The sequence below is a fragment of the Lissotriton vulgaris genome, chromosome 4_1, assembly GCF_964263255.1.
Source record: "Lissotriton vulgaris chromosome 4_1, aLisVul1.2, whole genome shotgun sequence".
Lineage (NCBI taxonomy): Eukaryota > Metazoa > Chordata > Amphibia > Caudata > Salamandridae > Lissotriton > Lissotriton vulgaris.
In genome coordinates, this window is record NC_141691.1 from 1,400,872,938 (window position 1) to 1,400,891,983 (window position 19,046).

Here is a 19,046-nt window from a genome sequence, read left to right on the forward strand (position 1 = left end):
AAAAGGCATTGTGATGTACCAGTAAACACAATTCATTCAACATGGGGTATAAAATAAGGGTACTGCGATGTACTAGAGAACAATGCACCCAGATTGTGGTATACTTCATACAAAGACAATGGGAATTGCTCTAAACACATTGCATTGCGATATACTAAAGAACATTGTACAGTTTGATGTGGAGCAAACTAAATCAAGACTAGTCTGATGTACTACCATTCACAAGGCAACGTCATTGAGTTATACTAAGAATAAAGGGTATTGTGAGGACCTGCAGACTCAATGTACCTTGCTTGATACTGTAAGGAAAAAATCACAATGATGTACCAGCGTACACAATGCACCCTGATTCTGGTATCCAAGGGGCGAACTGAAGAGACCCGTCTGTGAGGGAAGAAAGAGTGGGACACAAGACGGCGGGCAGAAAGAGAGTGGAGATAGGCAGAGAATCAGAGGGGGGTAGAGTAGGATTGAGGTAAAAAGCACCTGAGAGAGGTGTGAACTCCTAAAGAAGAGGAAAAGCAAAAGAAGGGGCTAGGGAGAGTGTTCTCCTGCTATACGGGGGTCGGTGGGGAGGAATCCCGTGGGCGCAAAGTTTAAACTGCATAGCTGTGTGTTTGCAGGGGGAGGGTAAAGTATGGAGTAAAGGGGGGGGGGTGTCAGATCCATGTAATAGTGGAGAAGGAAGAGTGAGAACAGAGACCCAATAGGATAAGGGGTGAGAAGCATTGCTGGTGAGAAGTTATGGGAAACACAGAAGGGGTAGGGAAGTAAACAGTAATGCCCCGAGAGTGCAAGAGGGGTCACTCACACAAGTGTGAGAAACAAAAGGAAAGCTAGAGATAATCCTGTGTGTGTGAGAGGGGCTGGTTGTAGTGAATCTTCCACAAACGAGAAGCAGAAAGGAGAGAGTAAAGCGGAGAGAGAAACAGATGGTCGAGAGGAGAGAGAACTGGAAGAGAGATGAACTCTACACAGAAGGTAGAGGCTTAAGAGAGATTTCATTACAACATTGGAGGAGAGAGAAACAGGAGACGAGGTTACAGAAACAGAGGGGGGGATCAGTAGGGGAGAGAGAAAGATGAGAGAAGCAGGAACGCGAAGCAGATTGTAGAGAACAGGTGACACAATGAGAGGGACTGGAGAGAAACACATGGAAAGTGCAACGTGTCAGGGGTGGCGAGGTAGAAACGCATGCGAGGGAAGTACAAGAGGGTTGTACAGTGGGAACGAAACAGGGGAAGCCGCGAGGAGAGAGTGGAGTGACCGGAAGTGTTACTGTGAGGGTGAGGTAGACAAGGGACAAATACCCACAAGGCTAGAGGGAAGGCAGCTCCACCGGGCATCGGCCATGTTGCTCGGTCTCATACATACATGGAAATGTGTTGCATTGTTGAATAGGATGAGGCTTTCTTTTAGTCTGTAAATTAGCAACTCACCCCGCGCTTAGTAGTTTGTGCAAGATTTCTGACCCTGTGCTTCCTTCTACTGCTGCTCATGATTAGCATCTTAGGATCGCCCGTGTCTTTTAGGACAACAGAGCAAGGCACCTCGAGAAAGTCGTTTTTGTGACCGTGAGTCTGCATAGCAGGGCAGATCTCCAGGATACACCGTCGATCCATGGATCAGCCTCGGCCCGAGTCAGGGAAAAAGATGAGTGAAGTAGAGGGAGCCCAACTCGGCAAGACAAGTGGGAGAGAGTAGCCTTTCCTCCAGACAGACCCAGTGATAGGCGCACCAGGCAGGAGGTTCGTCGGCAGGGTACGGCGGCAGCCAGTGAAACAAGAGAGCGGCGAGGGCTCCCCATTGGACAGCGTGAAGCATGTGGGGGATTTCCAGCCCGGGCAGACAGCGGGAGGAATTTTAATAAGCCTCTAACTTTTTACCCCCACAGTGAAATAAACCGGACTGCGTGGAGAAATGTCAGAAGGCATGGTTCACAGAGAAAGCGGCAGACTTGACAAGGGAAAAAACAAGCACATGCAAAGCAATGGAGGGGGGCGGGAACGGAGACACGGACAGCAGGAGGGGGGCAGGGGAAGGCAGGACAGCAAGACAGCCACGAGCCACGCAAAGACGGAAAACAAAGACGACAGACACGAAAACGCACAACAATACAAGGAGAAAACAGAACACCAGAACACGGAGACAAAGACGAAAACGGAATACAACATATACACACATATATATATATATATATATATATATATATATATATATATCAAAACCTTCAGGAAACACTTTTGAGAGAGGCCGCAGGAAGCTTCAATAAGTTCTTTATTTGAAACGAACACTTGCCAGCAGTCGCTTCATCCAAATGCAAGCATTCCAATCTTTAAAACACTGCCAGACGCGTTTCAGGATTCTTCGATCCTTTCCTCAGTGGCAACTTGAAAGAGTGAGCATCGCGCTGTGAAGCACAGTTCTTATTCATAACACCTGCCCAGATGGGCGTGGCGCTCCCACCGCCTTGTGGTGTTTGTAGTTCAATGAGTTTTTCCCAAGTGGGTACGGCGCTCACTCATTATTGTTCATGAATTAATGAACCCCAGTGGGTCGGTGTCCTGCATTTGAAGCTGCGGCTGCCCTGCTTTGTAGTGGTCGGCACAAACTTCTTGCACACCGCAGCCCTGCGCTGCAGACTGTGCCTCTTCCTTCCGATAATTCAGGCTCCAAGTGGAAACTTGAACGGACCCGTAAAACACAGTGGGCCTCTCTCAGCGACCGTGCAAGAGTCGCTAAACATCAAAACCTTCAGGAAACACTTTTGAGAGAGGCCGCAGGAAGCTTCAATAAGTTCTTTATTTGAAACGAACACTTGCCAGCAGCCGCTTCATCCAAATGCAAGCATTCCAATCTTTAAAACACTGCCAGATGTGTTTCAGGATTCTTCGACAGCCACGAGCCACGCAAAGACGGAAAACAAAGACGACAGACACGAAAACGCACAACAATACAAGGAGACAACAGAACACCAGAACACGGAGGCAAAGACGACGACGGAAACGGAAAACAATGCTGCTTACCTGATCGCAAATAAAAAGTACTTCCTGGCAACTTAAATCTCGCAGCCCACCCCTGCAAAAGACGCGTCCAAAATGGCCAAAACATGCGAGAAAAAAAAAAACATCCGCACACCGCCGCATGGCGTTCTAAAAGGGGCGGAATGAGAAAAATTCTACGGAACACCCATGAATCTGGTCAGAGAATAACGGACCGATCTCTCTTCCAATGGCTAGCCTCCATTTATGGAGCTAGCCAATGGAAGAGAGAGGCGGGTGAAAGCCCCGTACTGAAACTCAAAAGATTTCGCCTGCGCGAACACTGCTGCGCAGTGGACGCCAGGCGAAACCTAAAAAAGAGTGGGTGTGACCATGGAAACGGGAAAGGGCGCAGCGAGTCATGCCAAGAGACAGTGGAAAAGAAACAGGGAATGGTGGTCTCCGAGGCGGGGGCAGTGCTTGGGGAGGGCAATGTTTAGTGATGAAGGACTAGCGTTAAAGGAGAAAATAAAATATCACACTAAACAATCCCCAAATATGGATGAAGTCCATGCTGTGGGGATATCGGGGGAGCAGAATCAAATGAGAATATCCGTTGTTTGAGGTGTCACCATCCTGGGAGTTTGAGAGCCCCGTTGAGAATCATCAGAGTGAATGGTGTCATAATAAGTTGTGAAAATATGTGAGCCCTTATCAGTGGCAATGTACATTGGACCGCAAGGTGGCCGCAGCTTGTAAGGCCCATCTAGGGTCTTTATTAATTTGCTCAAGATTTGGGGATGTCGTTGGAGCGTGAGGCAGTTCTTGCTCGTGACCTGCCCCTCAGACGCGAGTTGGGTGGACATGCCGCAGGTCTAGTGAAGTTTAACGACCGTGCTCCATGATGTTGATCTGCCCAGTCTCAGGCATCCTTAGGGTCAGTGAAAAAAGTGGAGGTTCCAACAGTCAAAATCTTGAGTCAGGCGGAGAATAACAGCGACTACTGCACTCCATGTTGGCAGAGAAGACGTTTGACTTCCAGGAAGGAGGTATGTTGGCAATTGGGCTGCGCATGTGTAATTCAGAAAGAACATGATCACTTTCTCCTCCACTTGGAGAAGGCCGGCCTGGCAGCACGTAGGCGAGTGTTGCGATCTTTAAAGTGTAAGAGTTTAGCTAGCATAGGGCAAGGAGGAGTTCCTAGAGGGGGCGTTGAGCAGGCACCAGATGAACTCTCTCTAAGAAGAAGGTGGCGGGGGTATCCAATGGTGAAGTAAATGACCGGACCCAGGTTTCCAGGTGACCTTCTACCTCCTCTGCAGTTCTAAAATTAGTTTTTTTTTTTTTTTTTTTGTTTGAATAAGCTTTATTCGAGACAATTCTCATAAAAGCACATAAAATCAGAACAGTTACTCAAAAATACATAGTCACAGAATAAAAAATTCATTAAACACAGTACAGCTTATACAACATTACAGATAAAACAATTTATACCCATTACATAAAAATTAATGAAAGGGAATCCCTGATTACCTGCCACCCCCCAAAGACCGTCGTCTTATCGCCCAAGCCCAACCCATGTATTTGGCTACCCCCATCACTAGCGAATCCTGGTTTGTTGTACATAGGATTCTTAAGGCCACTGCACTATCGCGTGTCCCCAAATTTTTGCATACCGGCGAGAGCCATTTTCTCCGCGGGTTTACATAGGCTTGACATGCGAAGAGAAAATGGCCTAGACTCTCCTCGGCATTTTTGCAAGCAGGACATAGATTGTTAGTGGGTCTGTGCCAGCCAGATGTGAATTTCTTAAGGGGGATAGATCCTGACCTTAACTGGAAGACAAGTTTCCTGTCCATCGGTACCGTAATATTGGCCCAGTAGTTTTCTAGGACAGGAAAAATTTTGGTCTCCAGAAAGCGACCAGACATAGAATCTGTCCTGGTGTCATTCAGCATCTTGCCTCCCACCCAATCCCAATATTGCTCTTTGAGGGCTTCTTTGCTTGGGAAGATTTCTCCCTCAGGGTTGTTCCAAAGATTCGAAAACCCTAGATTTACCAACATGGTCTTCAGATGTTTTAACCATGTTATCTTATGGAAGATATCTTCCTTGATTATCCACAGAAAGCCCTCCGCGTACTGTCTTATTTCCGGAGTCGTCCAAAGACGTCTCCAGTAAAGAACTGGTCGCAATCGAGCTCTGTCGACAATCGTACGTCTGCCTAACTCAAGGAACAAGGGGATTAGGGGGGTGCTCTGTGGGAGTCCAGTAATCCCTCGCATGAACTTGTTCTCGGAAGTCTGGAGAGCCACCAGACTATTCCAAGCCCATAGTTCCGCAGCATATAGGGTGGCACCCAAAACCTTCGCATCGTACACTGTCAATGCGGGTTTTATAGGTTTTGTTTTTGATTTACGGTGTTCCCCCCTTAGGGCACCTGAAAGCTGCTGGTGCTTTAGGACTACTTTGTTCACATGATGCGTCCAACCGGTCCCCCCCGCGATCTGCACTCCCAAATACGTGAATTCATTAACTATATCGAGCCTGCTGTTATTTAGGGTTATTTTAGGGTGGCTTCTGCGTCCTGCAGAAAAGACCATTAGTTTGGTTTTTCCAACGTTAACCTCCAGCCCGTGCTCCAAGCAAAAAGCATCAAAAATGCTTAATGCACGTTGCAGCCCCATGGGGGTCTTAGACAAAATAAGAGTGTCGTCAGCGAACATCAGGATCGGAACCCTGGTGTCCGCTAACGATGGGGCATCTACACTAGCCCCAACATTCTCTCGACTATCCCGTTAATGAATAACGAAAAGAGTAGGGGGGCCATGGAACAGCCTTGCCTAACACCCCTTTCCACAGGGAAGTCCGGTGTTATCTCCCTACTACCTCCCCACTGGACTCTGGCAAAGTTGGATTCATGCAGTCGCATGATTAATGTTAACAGTTCTGCAGGAATCCCCAGCTTTTGGAGAACCGACCATAGCTTGTACCGGGGGACTAGATCGAACGCCGCCCGCAGGTCGACAAACGCGACGTACAGGCTGCCCCTTCCCAGTTCGACGGTCTTCCACCGCAATATGGTGAAGCGGAAGACCTGGTCGATGGTACTAGTTGCTCTCCTGAATCCCGCTTGATATGGGGAGAGGGCGCTGTTATCTTCTACCCAGTCCATTAGCTGGTTTGTTACCATTCTCCCGACTATTTTCTGCATGGTGGCTATTAGACTTATAGGCCTGTAATTAGCAGGCAATGAGCGATCGCCCTTCTTGTGGATGGGGATGATGGTTGCACCCTTCCAAATATCTGGAACCACTGCCCCCTTTGCTAGGGCATTTGCCACAAGGAGGGTAAAATTAGTATGTTACTCCGCTGTGAGCAGCCTTCTATGCCCTCCGCCCTGTCTTCAAGATGACAGACTCACTCCTTCAGATCTCGAATGGTACATTGGTTGTCAGTCGCCAATTGTTGCAGAGTAGCTAGGGTTTTTCCACATTCGAAACTTTATAAGAGAGCTTGCAGTGGTCCTCTCATAGGAAGCTTAGCTTAGTAGCTAGGGAACCAAGCCTGGTATCCATAGAGTCCCGGGAGTATTCTATGACAGCCAACATCTTATCAGATGTGAACAGCAATGAGGTAGGTCCAAATAGCGGAGTGTCCGAAATTACAGAGGGCGGATCCGCTGGTAGGGTGGGTGTGACGGAATGCAATGGGGGGGGGGGGGAAGAGTAGAGAGGAACACTGATGTGCCGCAGATATAGGGCTACAGAACGGTGAGCAGCGACCTACAATGTTCTTGGTAGTTTAGTCTGCCCTGTTCCCATGATGAACTGGGCCAGGGACAGACTGATTTGCATATAGCCAGGTTCTGAGCTGGGATGGTGCAGTGAGATAAATAACGGTGATGGATCAAGCCCTGATCTTTGGACTGGGTAAGAGTGGTCTGCTTAATTCAGACACTCTGTTCATCACCACCCCCTTTTCTGAATCTACAATGTCACGGAGCAGCCCTTGGAGGTATTCACAGACAGTCACTTTCATGCGGATGGCAGAGTATGGGATGCTCAGGAAGGCAAGAAGTCAAGCTGCGCTAGGGCTCCACATTGGCTTTCAGGTCCAATGTAGGCAAGGTCCTGGGTGGATGTCCAAGAGGGTGGTTAGCACAGCAGTGCAAGCTGATTGCAGATCCTAAGGTCACCTCTGACAGAGTCTGTGGAGCTGCTCGGTACCACAACTGTCATGATGGGTTTTTGAGGCTCCCGGGGGGCAGAGGTACAGGGTCTAGGGGTCACTTTGCCCATCAATGGCCACAATGCCAGGCTCTCGACCAGGATATCAGGCAAAATATTCAGGCCGTAGGAGCTTCGAGAAGTGGCATCCGCCATCTTGGTGACCTGGCCACACCTTCTCTTTGATCCTCTCTTTATGGTAAGTTTTGATTTGAATTATTTTTGATCTATTGAGCTGACTTTACTGCTGGAGTTTTATGCTTTCCTCTCACTCTGTCAAACTAGAACTGTTTATGTGTTCTGACGGACTCTTTCGCCAATTCATAGAATAGGGATTTTTTCCTTTATGGACCATGCTTAATGCATTTATTGCTTATTGGTTTCTAATATGATTCTAATGACTAAAATGTATGACTATTTTGTGACCTAATAAAGTTTTTGACATTATGCTCTCAGGGATTTGTAAACATATTGGGCATGAAGCCTTAAATATCTACACCAGCTGACACCACTACAATTTAACTTGCAGCTTTAGCTCAAAGACAGCTAATAAGATCATTCAATTATCACTGCTCAATAAAGTGCTGGGAATGCAAGGCCCTGAAGCATGGCAGATATAGCGCATAACACTGAGCGGCAACAAGACCACTGCAGTTTGAGGCAAATAAATGCCACCCTAGTTTATTTTCCAATTTAGCAAACTAGATTATGCCTTAAGAACCTATGAGCGAACATGAACTATGTAACTAACAACTAACCCAGAATGGGTACAGGAGTGAAGGAAACCAACCTTCTCATTTCGGGTCTCCTGGCCTAACACTGACAAACTGGAAGCCAAGTTATCTAGCTATGAAGGGGCTGGTCGTTTTTTTAACTCTATGTTTCCCTCCTTTATGTCCTTTTTTCTTCCCTACGTGGAAATGGCCAGCAAGCTAAGTGTGATAAGAAATCCCAAACAGATAAATTAAAAAGACAACTATTCTACAAAATACAAGTGTGATTTTCAGTAAAATTCTTCTCTGCAGTGTTTAATGAAGGGCATCATGTACGTACCTGAGACAGCATCATAGAACTCATCCTCACTGAGAATAGTGTGCGGGGATGACGAGCCTTTCACCAGTGATTGCTCCAACTCATGATGCTCAGTGGCAAGCGTCTGAAGTGCTTCTGACAAGATCTTAGTCTTTTCTTGTTCGTGTTGCAGCCTCAGATTCCGAGCCTAAGAAAACAGAAAAATAGATGTGTGACATTCATAAAACAAGTTCTCAATACTGAAATTCTGTTTGCAAATTGTCTTCCCGATGAATGCCTTGTCCGTTAAGTAACAGTACCAAGCACAGAAATGCTGAACAAAAGAACACGTTACTTACCTTGGGTACAGTATCTAAATGTAATTCTTCACGTTACAAATATTTCCATGGCAACAGACTAGATTTGGGAACTTTTTAAGCAGTACCTCTAAGAGCCGGTAGGTGGTGCCGAGCGACTGAGCACCAATGCAATTCCACTCTGGAAATAAAGCGCATAGCCAATATAGGCACCACTACCGCACGTTGACCTCAGTTGCTTTCAAAACTGTCTGCATCCCTGGGTGCAGAGCCCATAGAACATTGGTTTTGAATAGTGTGCAGATTCCTAGACTTGGGATCTTTTAATGGATAGAGTCAAATTCACAGAATGGGATGATCGGTGAGGAAACTGTAGTTAGATAGAGTCTCTATTAGAAAGGGCGTTAACAAAAGTAAGTAACTTGTTCTCCTTACAGACTTCTAACCGCAGATTCCTCACCTTTTGACTAGATACTAAGGCAGTTCCTATTTGGAGGTGGTTCTGTGAATGGATTCACACCAGAAAGTCCTACAGGACCAAGCAGGGAAAACACCCTGTTGACAAACCTGGCTGACCAGACAGTAGTGTTTTGTGAACATATGGTGTGAATCCCATGGAGCTACTTGGGAGATGTCCAGGACAGGAACTTCATGTTCCAATTCAGTGGTATCAGCTTTGGCCCTGGTGGAAAGCACCTGCATTCCTCCCGGAGGCCGCTTTTTGGCCAATGTGTAGCAGATCTTAATAGAAGCACATGTTCCAGCAGGAAATAGTTCTTCTGCATGGATAATTGTCACCCAGTTTTATATTCGTTTGGTCAATGTAAAAGCTTAGTGCACTTTTTATTTTCAAAATAATGGTGTTTCTCCTCTTTTACGGAGATGAGGTGGAACATAGAAAGTCAGTAAGGTAACAGTTTGGCTGACGTGGAATGGGGTCTCAACTTTAGGAAAAAAGTAAGCTTAGTTTGTGGAACCAGTTTATCTAGGAAAAATGTGTGGAGTGGGTTGACAGAGTTTGAAGCTCATTTAATAGCCATGCCGATGTTATGGCAACCAGGAACACTGTCTTGAGGGTGAAACGATGCAGCGGAAAGCTTTGAAGCAGCTCAAAGGGCATGCTCATGAAATATGTGAGGAACAAGTTAGGTTCCCACAGTGGAATGAGAAAGGGAGAGGAAACAGATGTAAACCTTTCAAGAAATGCATCACCACAGGTGATTTGAATAATATGGGTTGGTCCCGCAAATGTAAAAAGACCGAAAGCGAAGAAAAGTACCATTTAACTGTACCCAGGGTAAGGGTGTTACTGAACAAGGCATACAATAAACAACAAATGGCAAATAACTTTGCCTGGAGAGTGTATATCTGCAGTGTGCCATACAAAGCCACACATTTGTGCTAACAGCGGGCATACACCTCTTTCCTAGAGGGACGCCTGGTTGCCAAGATGACCTCAACCACCTCCAGAGGAAGGTTGAAGGTTTTCAGCTTTTGTTATGCAATCTCCAAGCATGAAGGTGGAGTTTGTGAAGGTCTGGGGGCAGAACCCAGAATTCCGTCTCGTCCTCCTGCTCAACTCAGTCTCGTCCTCCTGCTTCCATACCCTCCGCCTCCTATGTAAGACCTTCAAATGGATCCCCCTCGAACACAGAAAGACAGTCACTCACGTCCTGGTCACCAGCAGGTTCGGATACGGCAACGCACTCAATGCCGGAATAAACAAAAACCTCACCTGCAAGCTTCAGAACATCCAAAACGCTGCAGCAAGACTGGTCCTCAACCTGCCAAGCCACTGCCACATCTCCCAGCACCTGCGCACACTCCACTGGCTCCCCATCGAAGCTAGAGTCACCTTCAAGATGCTAACCCACGCTCACAAGGACCTTCATGACACCGGACCAGCACACCTGAACAGCCGACCCAAATTCCATGCACCCCAATGGACCCTACGATCAGCCCAGCTCTCCTACGCCGTGGTCCCCCGCACCAGACAGACCAGATCGGGAGACCGCTCCTTCTCCTTTTGAGCGGCCAGTGCCTGGACCGACCTTCCGCTCCACCTCAGACAAATAATATCACTTCCCATCTTCGCAAGAAACCTCAAAACCTGGCTCTTCGACAGACCCCCTTCTTGATGGACTGGAACCTGCGAACAACCCCCCCCCCCCCCCCCCCCCCAACACCCTACGGGTGAGTAGTCGTGCTTGACAAACACCTGATTTGATTTTGATTTAGAACCCTACCCTTGTTGCTGCAACCGCATATCCTCCCAGAGGGGCAACCTGATTGCAGGACAGATGCTCAAACCCAGGGGCTCTGGATACCATACTCTCATGGCCAATCCGGTGTCACTAATATGACTTGGACCTGGTCAGTCTTGATCTTCAGAAAATGGGGCAGAAGAGGTATCAGTGGGGAGGCATACAGGAGTCCTGAAATCTACCCTAGCAGAATGAGCCTCCTATGAAGAGATGCCTTAGAAACTCCAACACGTGGAACTGCCGACATTGCACGCTATCGGCAGTGACAAATAGATAGAGCTAAGGCTCTCCTCATTTGTGGAAGAGACCTTGCATCACCTACGGGTGCAATCACCATTCATGATCCGACAAGAATCAATTGCTGAGCTTGTCAGCCCTGGCATTCAAAGATCCTGTCAGGTGGTTTCTTTTCAACAGTTATTTTAGAGGCACAGGGCCTCCTGGCACAGGGTCATGACCCCATCAAGTCCTGTTTGATGTAATACCACATGACGGTGGTGTTGCCCTTAAGCACCTGGCACGCCTCCCTTTGATGGATGGAAGGTTTTTAGCTCCAAGCATATGGCCCTCAGCTCACAACGGTTGATATGGAGCCAGAGTAGGGATAGAGATCTGCTGCTGAGCCAATTGTGGTCCAATAGCCCAATGAAGATCTTTTGCAGGCTCCTCTGAAATCTGGATGTGGTCAGAGAGGTAACTTGATGTTTGTCCCACTGAGACTTCATTTTTCACTGCAGAGCCTGTATATACCACCTGGAATGCTTCACCAGGGTGAGGTAGGAGGACATCAATCCAGCAGCCTCAGAATTGACCTCATTGAAATATCGGGACCGTGGTCTAAATGTCCTGGACTCTCCTTCCCGGGAAGAAAAAAGGCACAAAACTGAACCATGTCCCGAATGGCTCAAATGAAGGGGAGCGTCTGAGAAGGAGTCAGGAGTGGCATAGCATGTTGATAGTGAACCCCAACAATGAGAGAAGGTTCGCCGCAGTCTGGAAGTGGTTGAATACCAATTGTACTGAGCCCACCTTCAACAGCCAGTCGTTGAATTAGAGGAAGAGAAGAACACCTGACCTCGAAAGGTATGCCGCTACCACTGCCATCACTTCCGTGAACAGGAAAGGAGTGCTGGAGAGACCAAAGAGGAGCAGCCTGAACTGAAAATGTGCCCACCAGGTAGCACTGATGAGCCTGCAAGATGGGGAAATGGAAATAAGTGTCCTGCAGATCCAACACCACCATCAAGTCTCCAGGATCGAGGACTGACAACACCTGGGTCAGGGTGAGCATTCTAAATTTGACCTTCTGGAGGAGCCATTGAAAGGGGGTGGAGGTCAAAATTAGAATGGAGGCTTCAGTCCTCTTTGGCATCAGAAACTAGCAGGAATAGCAACCATGACCCACTTCTGGTGCGGACACTCTCTCAATTGCCCCTTTATCCGAAAGAGCTTGCACTTCCTGCCGTAAGACGGACAGATGGTCCTCGATCAGTCGGTCCGGGATAGGTGGAAGGTGTGGCAGACTGGCTATGAAGAGTAAAGAGTATCCCTTCTGGACAATCTGAAGGCCCTCCTGTCTGATATGATGGCATGCCAATCTAGCACAATTGTTGGATCCTGACTCTAGCTGGGTGGCTATGATCCACTAAGGGCATGCTAAAGGGTTTGGCAGTAGGGGCCCAAACAGGGATGGTGAGGGAGTGGGCTGACTGGTTTGTCGACCCAGACAGCAGGAGCAGTGGGTGCCAGGGCGTTTGGCACAAAGCTGTTGGGGGACTATGCTGAGGCTGGAGTGGCTGCGGGTATAGGGTATTTATGCCAAAACTGCAAAAAGAATGTTAGAGCTGATTCGGCTGGTGAGGCGGGCAGAAAAGCTTAGGACCATGATGTTGTTGCTTGAGTTAGAATTTATTAGAAAAACAGAAGACAAGTGGCGTTTGGCAAACCAGGAACAGTTTTCCTCAATTAAACGGTTCAGCAGGGAGAACAGTTACAGGCATTAGGCTTGAGGACTGTCTCAATTTACATTTGGTTTGTGTCCTTCTTATATACAAAATGCAACAAGTAATAAAAAGTTTCCATATACGGGGAGGAATGTTGGTTGCTGACTTTGGAGTCATAAATAAATGGTCAATTGTTACTACAGGTGTGTCTTGGCCTCGCATGGACACAGTGTGGTCAGTGGTGAATTTGTCCAGATGTCCGGCATGGGGAGCTCATGATCACTAGGCTTGCTGGTTCCAGAGTGGCTATGTGTTCCTAACTCATGTGGCATCTGACTTTGTGGTGTTTCAGGAGTGCCCGTACCCCCTCCAGCCAGGTGTGCTTTACTGTGAGAATTTTCCCTAACCATTTAATGTTACTGTACCTATCTGTAGGACTGATCAAGAGTTTCCTACCCGAGTTTGCCTGCCAGCTGCACCCTCCCATCTGTGACCTATCGATCAGCAATTCCCATGCCTGAACCTCATGGCCTATCCAACTACATATTTGCGTGTCAAGGTTAATGTAGAGTTCACACGGGAAATCTGTTATAAAGACGATATTTCATTTACATCCCTGCATGCCTCGTTTTCCATACTAACATTTCCCACTCTAGTTGATTTTTCAATTACACTACCTAACATGCATTTCAACAAATACTGTATTTGGGGCCTGTTGTTCCTTAAGTTAGCTATTGACATCAACTACTTCCATATTTACTTGAATTCTACCCAGTTTGAGGACTATATTTTTACAGCAGGTGATCCCTAATTGTATAATCTTGCATACCAATAGAAACACAATGACAACTGGCAACAATGATGTACATAAACCGGATATCCATTGTGGAAGCAAGGAGAATAAATTCGAAAACCACTCCTGCTCAGGGGCACCTTCCTCTTCATGCATGCTTCCTTGTAGATTATGAAGTGCTTGAATGGCAAGTGTCAGCGTTCCATTGTCCATGTCTTTCCCTGGTATCAACGTACAGCAGGTGGCACGGATCTTGGCACAGACCCTTCCCTCTATTGCGGTCATTAAGTCCAGTACATAACGGTGCTGCATTACCATAAGGTGGATGGCTCGCATTTCTTCCTTGACTGAATTAAGGCCAAGCTCAGTGCTGTTAATCATTTTGAGCATTTCGCACTGAGTAATCTGCAGCCAGCGGGCATTAGCTTTTGTCTGCAGGATGAAGGTTATCAACCCCCTACTTCTCCAGCTGTGCTTTCGTGAACAGCCTATCTTCTTCTGGAGTGTCTTTGAACTGAGCCCAAGCAAAGTAGTCCGCCGATCTCCTTTCACGAGCTTGGTGCAGCAAGGTGGTGTTTTTCTGTAACGGTTTCTGGTACAAGTCTGTTAGCTCTTCTCCAGGAATGACCAGGGTCAGGGTGTGCAGAGTGACCAGAGAACACTATCCTCTCCACCCGGAAACCAGCTGGGTATAGGCAGGTGCGCCGCACTGCCAATAAAAATCCATATGCATGGAGGTGCCCCATTGCATATCCAGAATATGTAGTATCACTCCACAGTAAGCATTCAATACAAGGGAGGAGCCAAGCTAGCGACCGAGATGGCCGCATAGACGCTCGGCTCCGTGAGCCCTCTCACCCCGCGCATACATCCTGGCAACTATCCTGAGCCGTAACGGCATATTTAAGTAGGCGAAGGAAAACTTTCACTGACCGTTTGCTCCTGAGGCTTCTACGCGCGGCCGGCCCGAAGATATGTCCCCGACTGTTTTGCGGCCCTCACGGAGCTGGGACCGGGGTGTCGAGTGAGAAGAGCAGCCGGCCGCAACTGTGACAACAGCGGCCATTGGTGGAGGTGAGGAGTCGGCCGGAGGGCGCCGGAGATTTGATGGGCCGATGGCGACAGTGACGACCCAGTCCATCTAGCGGAGTGCCTCGTGGGGATGCGTGGCAAAGCAGGGTCGAGGGGAGTGCACGATATTTGGCCCCTTTCCAGTGTTGTGTCCGGGCATAACTAAGGACTTGCCCCGGAATCGGCGGGCGGCTCCCGGGGAGCGGCAGAGATTTTGTTTAGCCCTTTGGTGGCTCTTCCCTGGGAAGCCTGCCTTGACTTTCTGGGTCCTCGCTGTGAATCCTGTTGCGCCCTGGTGTGGGGCCCGGTCCCGAGGTGAGGTGAAGAGGGACGAGGCCGGATCAGCTAAGATGGCGGCTGGCACCCTCTTACGCAGACCACATCTGGGTAGAAAAGCTGGCGTGCGGGAGAGTTCAGGGGTCTGGCGGCACGAGAAAGAGCCCACGTCCAAAGATATATTGGCTGCTCTAACGGCCCTGCATGCGACCCTGATCCGTAACGCCCGGGACCTGGGAAGAAGGATGGCCGCCATTGTTGCCCCGCCGTTCCACACGGGCACAGTTCGATCTCAAGGAAGTGCCGACGTGCCCGCCTCTATGTCAGTGAAGAGTGCTCCAGCTACGCCTAGGTTCGTGGAGACGCTGGAAGAACCGGTTCATGAGATCGCCTTGGACAGATCTGTAGTACATGTGAGTGACTCGTCGGGGCACATATCTAATCAGCGGCTGGGGAAACAACACCAATCTATGTTTTGGGCTGCCCCGGCGACGTCTCGGCGCTTGCCGGATGGTGTTACTCTCTCTCCCAGGATGGTGAGACTGTGTTCGGACTTGAGGATGTTTTCGGGGTCGATACCAAAACAGACGGATTTCCGCCATACATATTCGGCTGGGTTTTGGTTGCTGTAGTCCCATGGAGTAATAACACTGCCCGGTCCGCCCGGATCACTTGGACCCTCCACGCCGCTCTGTATGCCGATTGATAAGTGGACGTATGTTGGTACTACTGATAGAAAAGGCCAGGGGTGATACCGTCTAGGATCCAGTGGACTTATTGTTGGCTGACGGTGATTTGGGGGACACTCGGCGGGGATTTTATTGACGGTGCTATTGGTGATTAATGTTTTCCATGGCTATTCTGATTTTGCTTTTAGGATGTTTACTGGGCGTAGGGGGGGGGGGGGGGGGGGGGCGGGTGGCAAGATCGAGGGCCCTTCTCCATTTTTTCTCTTTTTTCTTTCTTCTCTTTTCTATATTTCGGGTCTCTTATTTAGGGCGACAGGCACGCTGCTGGGGGGGGTAGGCCGTGGCCTTCTGCAGGGGTGCAGGGTGGGGGGTAGGGGGATGGGGTTTGTTAATTTGTCCGTTATTTGTTTCTATGGCCCTTTTGTCTTTCTTCCTTTTTGGTGTCGTCGTTTTTCATGTTTCATACAGTATGTTTCGTTTTGAGGGGTGGGGTGCAGCTTTGCTACGGAACGGGTTCGTGTTTCCATTTATCCTGACTCGTATACCTTACCCCCAATACTTCAATTGTATGTGCACTATTTGCGGATTTCCTGATTCATGCTTGTTATTGTAGGACCATGTATGACCGTATGGCATTGATTCTTAGTTTTTTCTTTATTGTAAAATGAACCTTCATGAATCCTGAATTTCGGCCAGTACGCTTGAATACAAGTCATATCCTGGACACTTGTAAGACCCCGGTTTTCGGGCTGCTATATTTTCCCACATTGATTTGCTGTACTTACAACTTGACTAGCGGCCGGCCGGGGTGGTTGTAGGCCCATGCTTGTATTTGCTTGAAGTAATAATAAAGGTTCCCCAAAAATTAAAAAAAAAGAAAAACATTAGGAATACAGTGTAAGTTTCCATACAATCAGGGGTTGACCTTTCCCTTCTAGCGAAATGTATCCACCCACCTCAGTGTCCTAGATTTCCTGAAACAAGTTAGTCATACTTTCATTAGACTGCCTGTTTGGAACCCTCAAACGTTTTGCGGTTTAGCCCCCGTTGTGAATGGTGCCATCTGAACGGCTTTGGCCATCACTGCCCCCTCAAGGGCACTCTTTTTCAACTTATGTGTAACTAGTTGTGCTGGGTCTCTTTGGGCCTGCTACTGCTTCTCTCTATCCTTTTCTTGCTTTTTTGTATGGTAGTGGAGCATATGAGCTTGTATCTCCCACCAGGGTTTGGTATCTAAACCAACTAGCTGTCCAGCCCACTCTATCTCGGTGAGTAGCTCTTTCTTAAAAATATTGTAGAAAAATATGCCTTGTGGGCCGGTATTCTATTCAGGAAATTGATTATGCTTTCCTCTGGCTTCATGGTCTCTGCCATTAGCCCTCCTACATCTGTGCCGTCGGGGAATATTTCTCTAAGGGTTGTCCAGATCTGGTGCCTGTGCGTATTAAATGCAGCCCTGTCATGGTGAGTATCTAAGCGTGACTGCGAGCTTGGGCGAACACCGTATTAGTCTAGTCCCCAATTAGACTGCTTAGCAAACTCTTAATGTCTCCTATCACTAGATTGATACCTGCAGTGTTTTTCCCAAAACACGTGATCTATTTCCCTGCCCCATCCAACAATGATAGTAACTTTGTCCTAGGATTAACCTAGCTAGACAGGGAGGCCGTTCCTTCCCCTACCTAGCCCCCTCTCTTTGGAACTCTCTCCCGATCCAGCTGCGCACTGAGGTTTGCTACCTCCAATTTCGCAGGAACTTAAAAACATGGCTGTTTAAACAATAATTTTTCAAATAGCCCTCTGTCCCCTTCTTTACTCTTGCTCTTTTAGTCCTTAGCGCCGGGAAACCTCAGGGTAGCTGCGCGCTCTACAAAAATAAATATAATAATAATAATAATTTGTCCTCAGACCCTCTTTATCCATCTTGGACCATGACATGTATATCATTCCTGCTGCAAATTTCGGTAGCAAAAGGCACACTCACGCTAGGTGACTCAATGGGTTTCTCCTAAACATAGCATCCCATCTCACGAGGCATAGCTGCATGAAGAGGAAGTCCCACTTAGGGTTTCCTCCTTCATGCCTGATGCAGTGCTCCGCTACTGCCATGTTCTTTAGCTCAAGCTATCCTTCCCTCGGCCAGGACCGATAATATTGTTCTCTCTCCTTGATCAAATCTGCTAACAGGTTGCTAAATGGGTATACAAAGGTCTTGCCTTCCCTTTAGCTATTATCTCCTTCAGGGTTTGTCTATCTTTCTCGTGCACCCGTGAAGAGCAATGCGTATCGTCGTCACTGCTTCCCTCATGTGCATGCACTGGCGCCATTTTGGTTTTCCTGCGTCACAGTGGGTAAGTTCTAGGTTGTCTTGTTCCTGTGTGTTGACCGAACAATATGGCTCTGAGCCCTGCTAGTAGCCTTTCTTCAACGTCCAACTCTATACAGAACGAAGCCCTTTACCTGGCTTCACTTTCCTCATGAGGAGAATGGGCTGTCCTGTAGCCTGGCTCTAACTTCCAGGTGCACCCTCTAACCAGTGATCTATCAATCGGCAATTCCCGGGTCCAGGTCTCAGGGCCTGTCTAACTACATAATTGTGAGTCGAGGTTGATGTAGAGTTCACAATGAGCGAATCCCTTAATAAAGACGATATTTCATTTACGATGTACACTTCGTTTTACATATTAACAGTGTGGCACTGCTCTCTTTAAATCAAACTAGAGCGGAATGTGCCTTGCCCCAAAAGAGGAGACTCCTGTCAAAGGGCATGTCCATAAGGGATGACTGGATATCTCCTGAAAAACCCGTCAACCTCAGTCAGGCAGGCGACGAATGACTACACTGGTGCTGATGGCTCACCAGATGGAATTGGTGGTATGAAGGCCCCAACAAATTGTGAATTTGACCACATCATGATCCTGCTGTATAGCTTTGGTTATAACAAGTTGAAGGTCTTCTGTAAAATAAGGGAGGACTTAGCTAACAGTACCCAAATAGCGAGGGAAAAGCGGGCCAACAAACTGATGGACCCAAAGGCTAAACTGGTGGAAGAAAATACCCTCATACCAAAGGTCTCCACTCGTTTGGATTCTATATAGGGGTGGGGGGGGGGGGAGTAGTCAGAAACGTATATGGGTTTGTCTGACTGGTAGAGGTCTACAACATTAAGTCCTGAGGAGAGAGGTGGTGAGACAAAAATTCAGGGTCCCCCATGGCAAGTTGGTGGCATCTTGCAATTTGGCATTTTAATGGGGGACCAGAAAAAGGTTTGACCCAGGTCCCTAGTGGAATATCAGGGAGTGCCTCATTAAAAAGTAGCAGGTGCTCAGTAGTGGTTTGGCCCGGCAGGAGAACTTTGCTCAAGATATTGGTTTTGTCGAAGAACTTCATATCCCCTCCGCATGACCACTGCAAATGAAGCACTCTCTTCAATACTAGGACCTGAATGTGTGAGAATGTCAAAATGAGGAAC

At 47.9% G+C, this 19,046-nt stretch overlaps 1 protein-coding gene across 1 annotated transcript in view; it reads right to left on the minus strand.

Moving 5' to 3' along the window:
- OSBPL1A (oxysterol binding protein like 1A) overlaps nucleotides 1-19,046 on the minus strand; it is a 2,145,795-nt gene that overhangs the window by 902,115 nt on the left and 1,224,634 nt on the right. Inside the window, exon 16 of the mRNA XM_086965647.1 lies at nucleotides 8,264-8,429. Coding sequence (XP_086821773.1) covers nucleotides 8,264-8,429 — 166 coding nt within the window. The remainder of the gene's footprint in view (nucleotides 1-8,263; nucleotides 8,430-19,046) is intronic.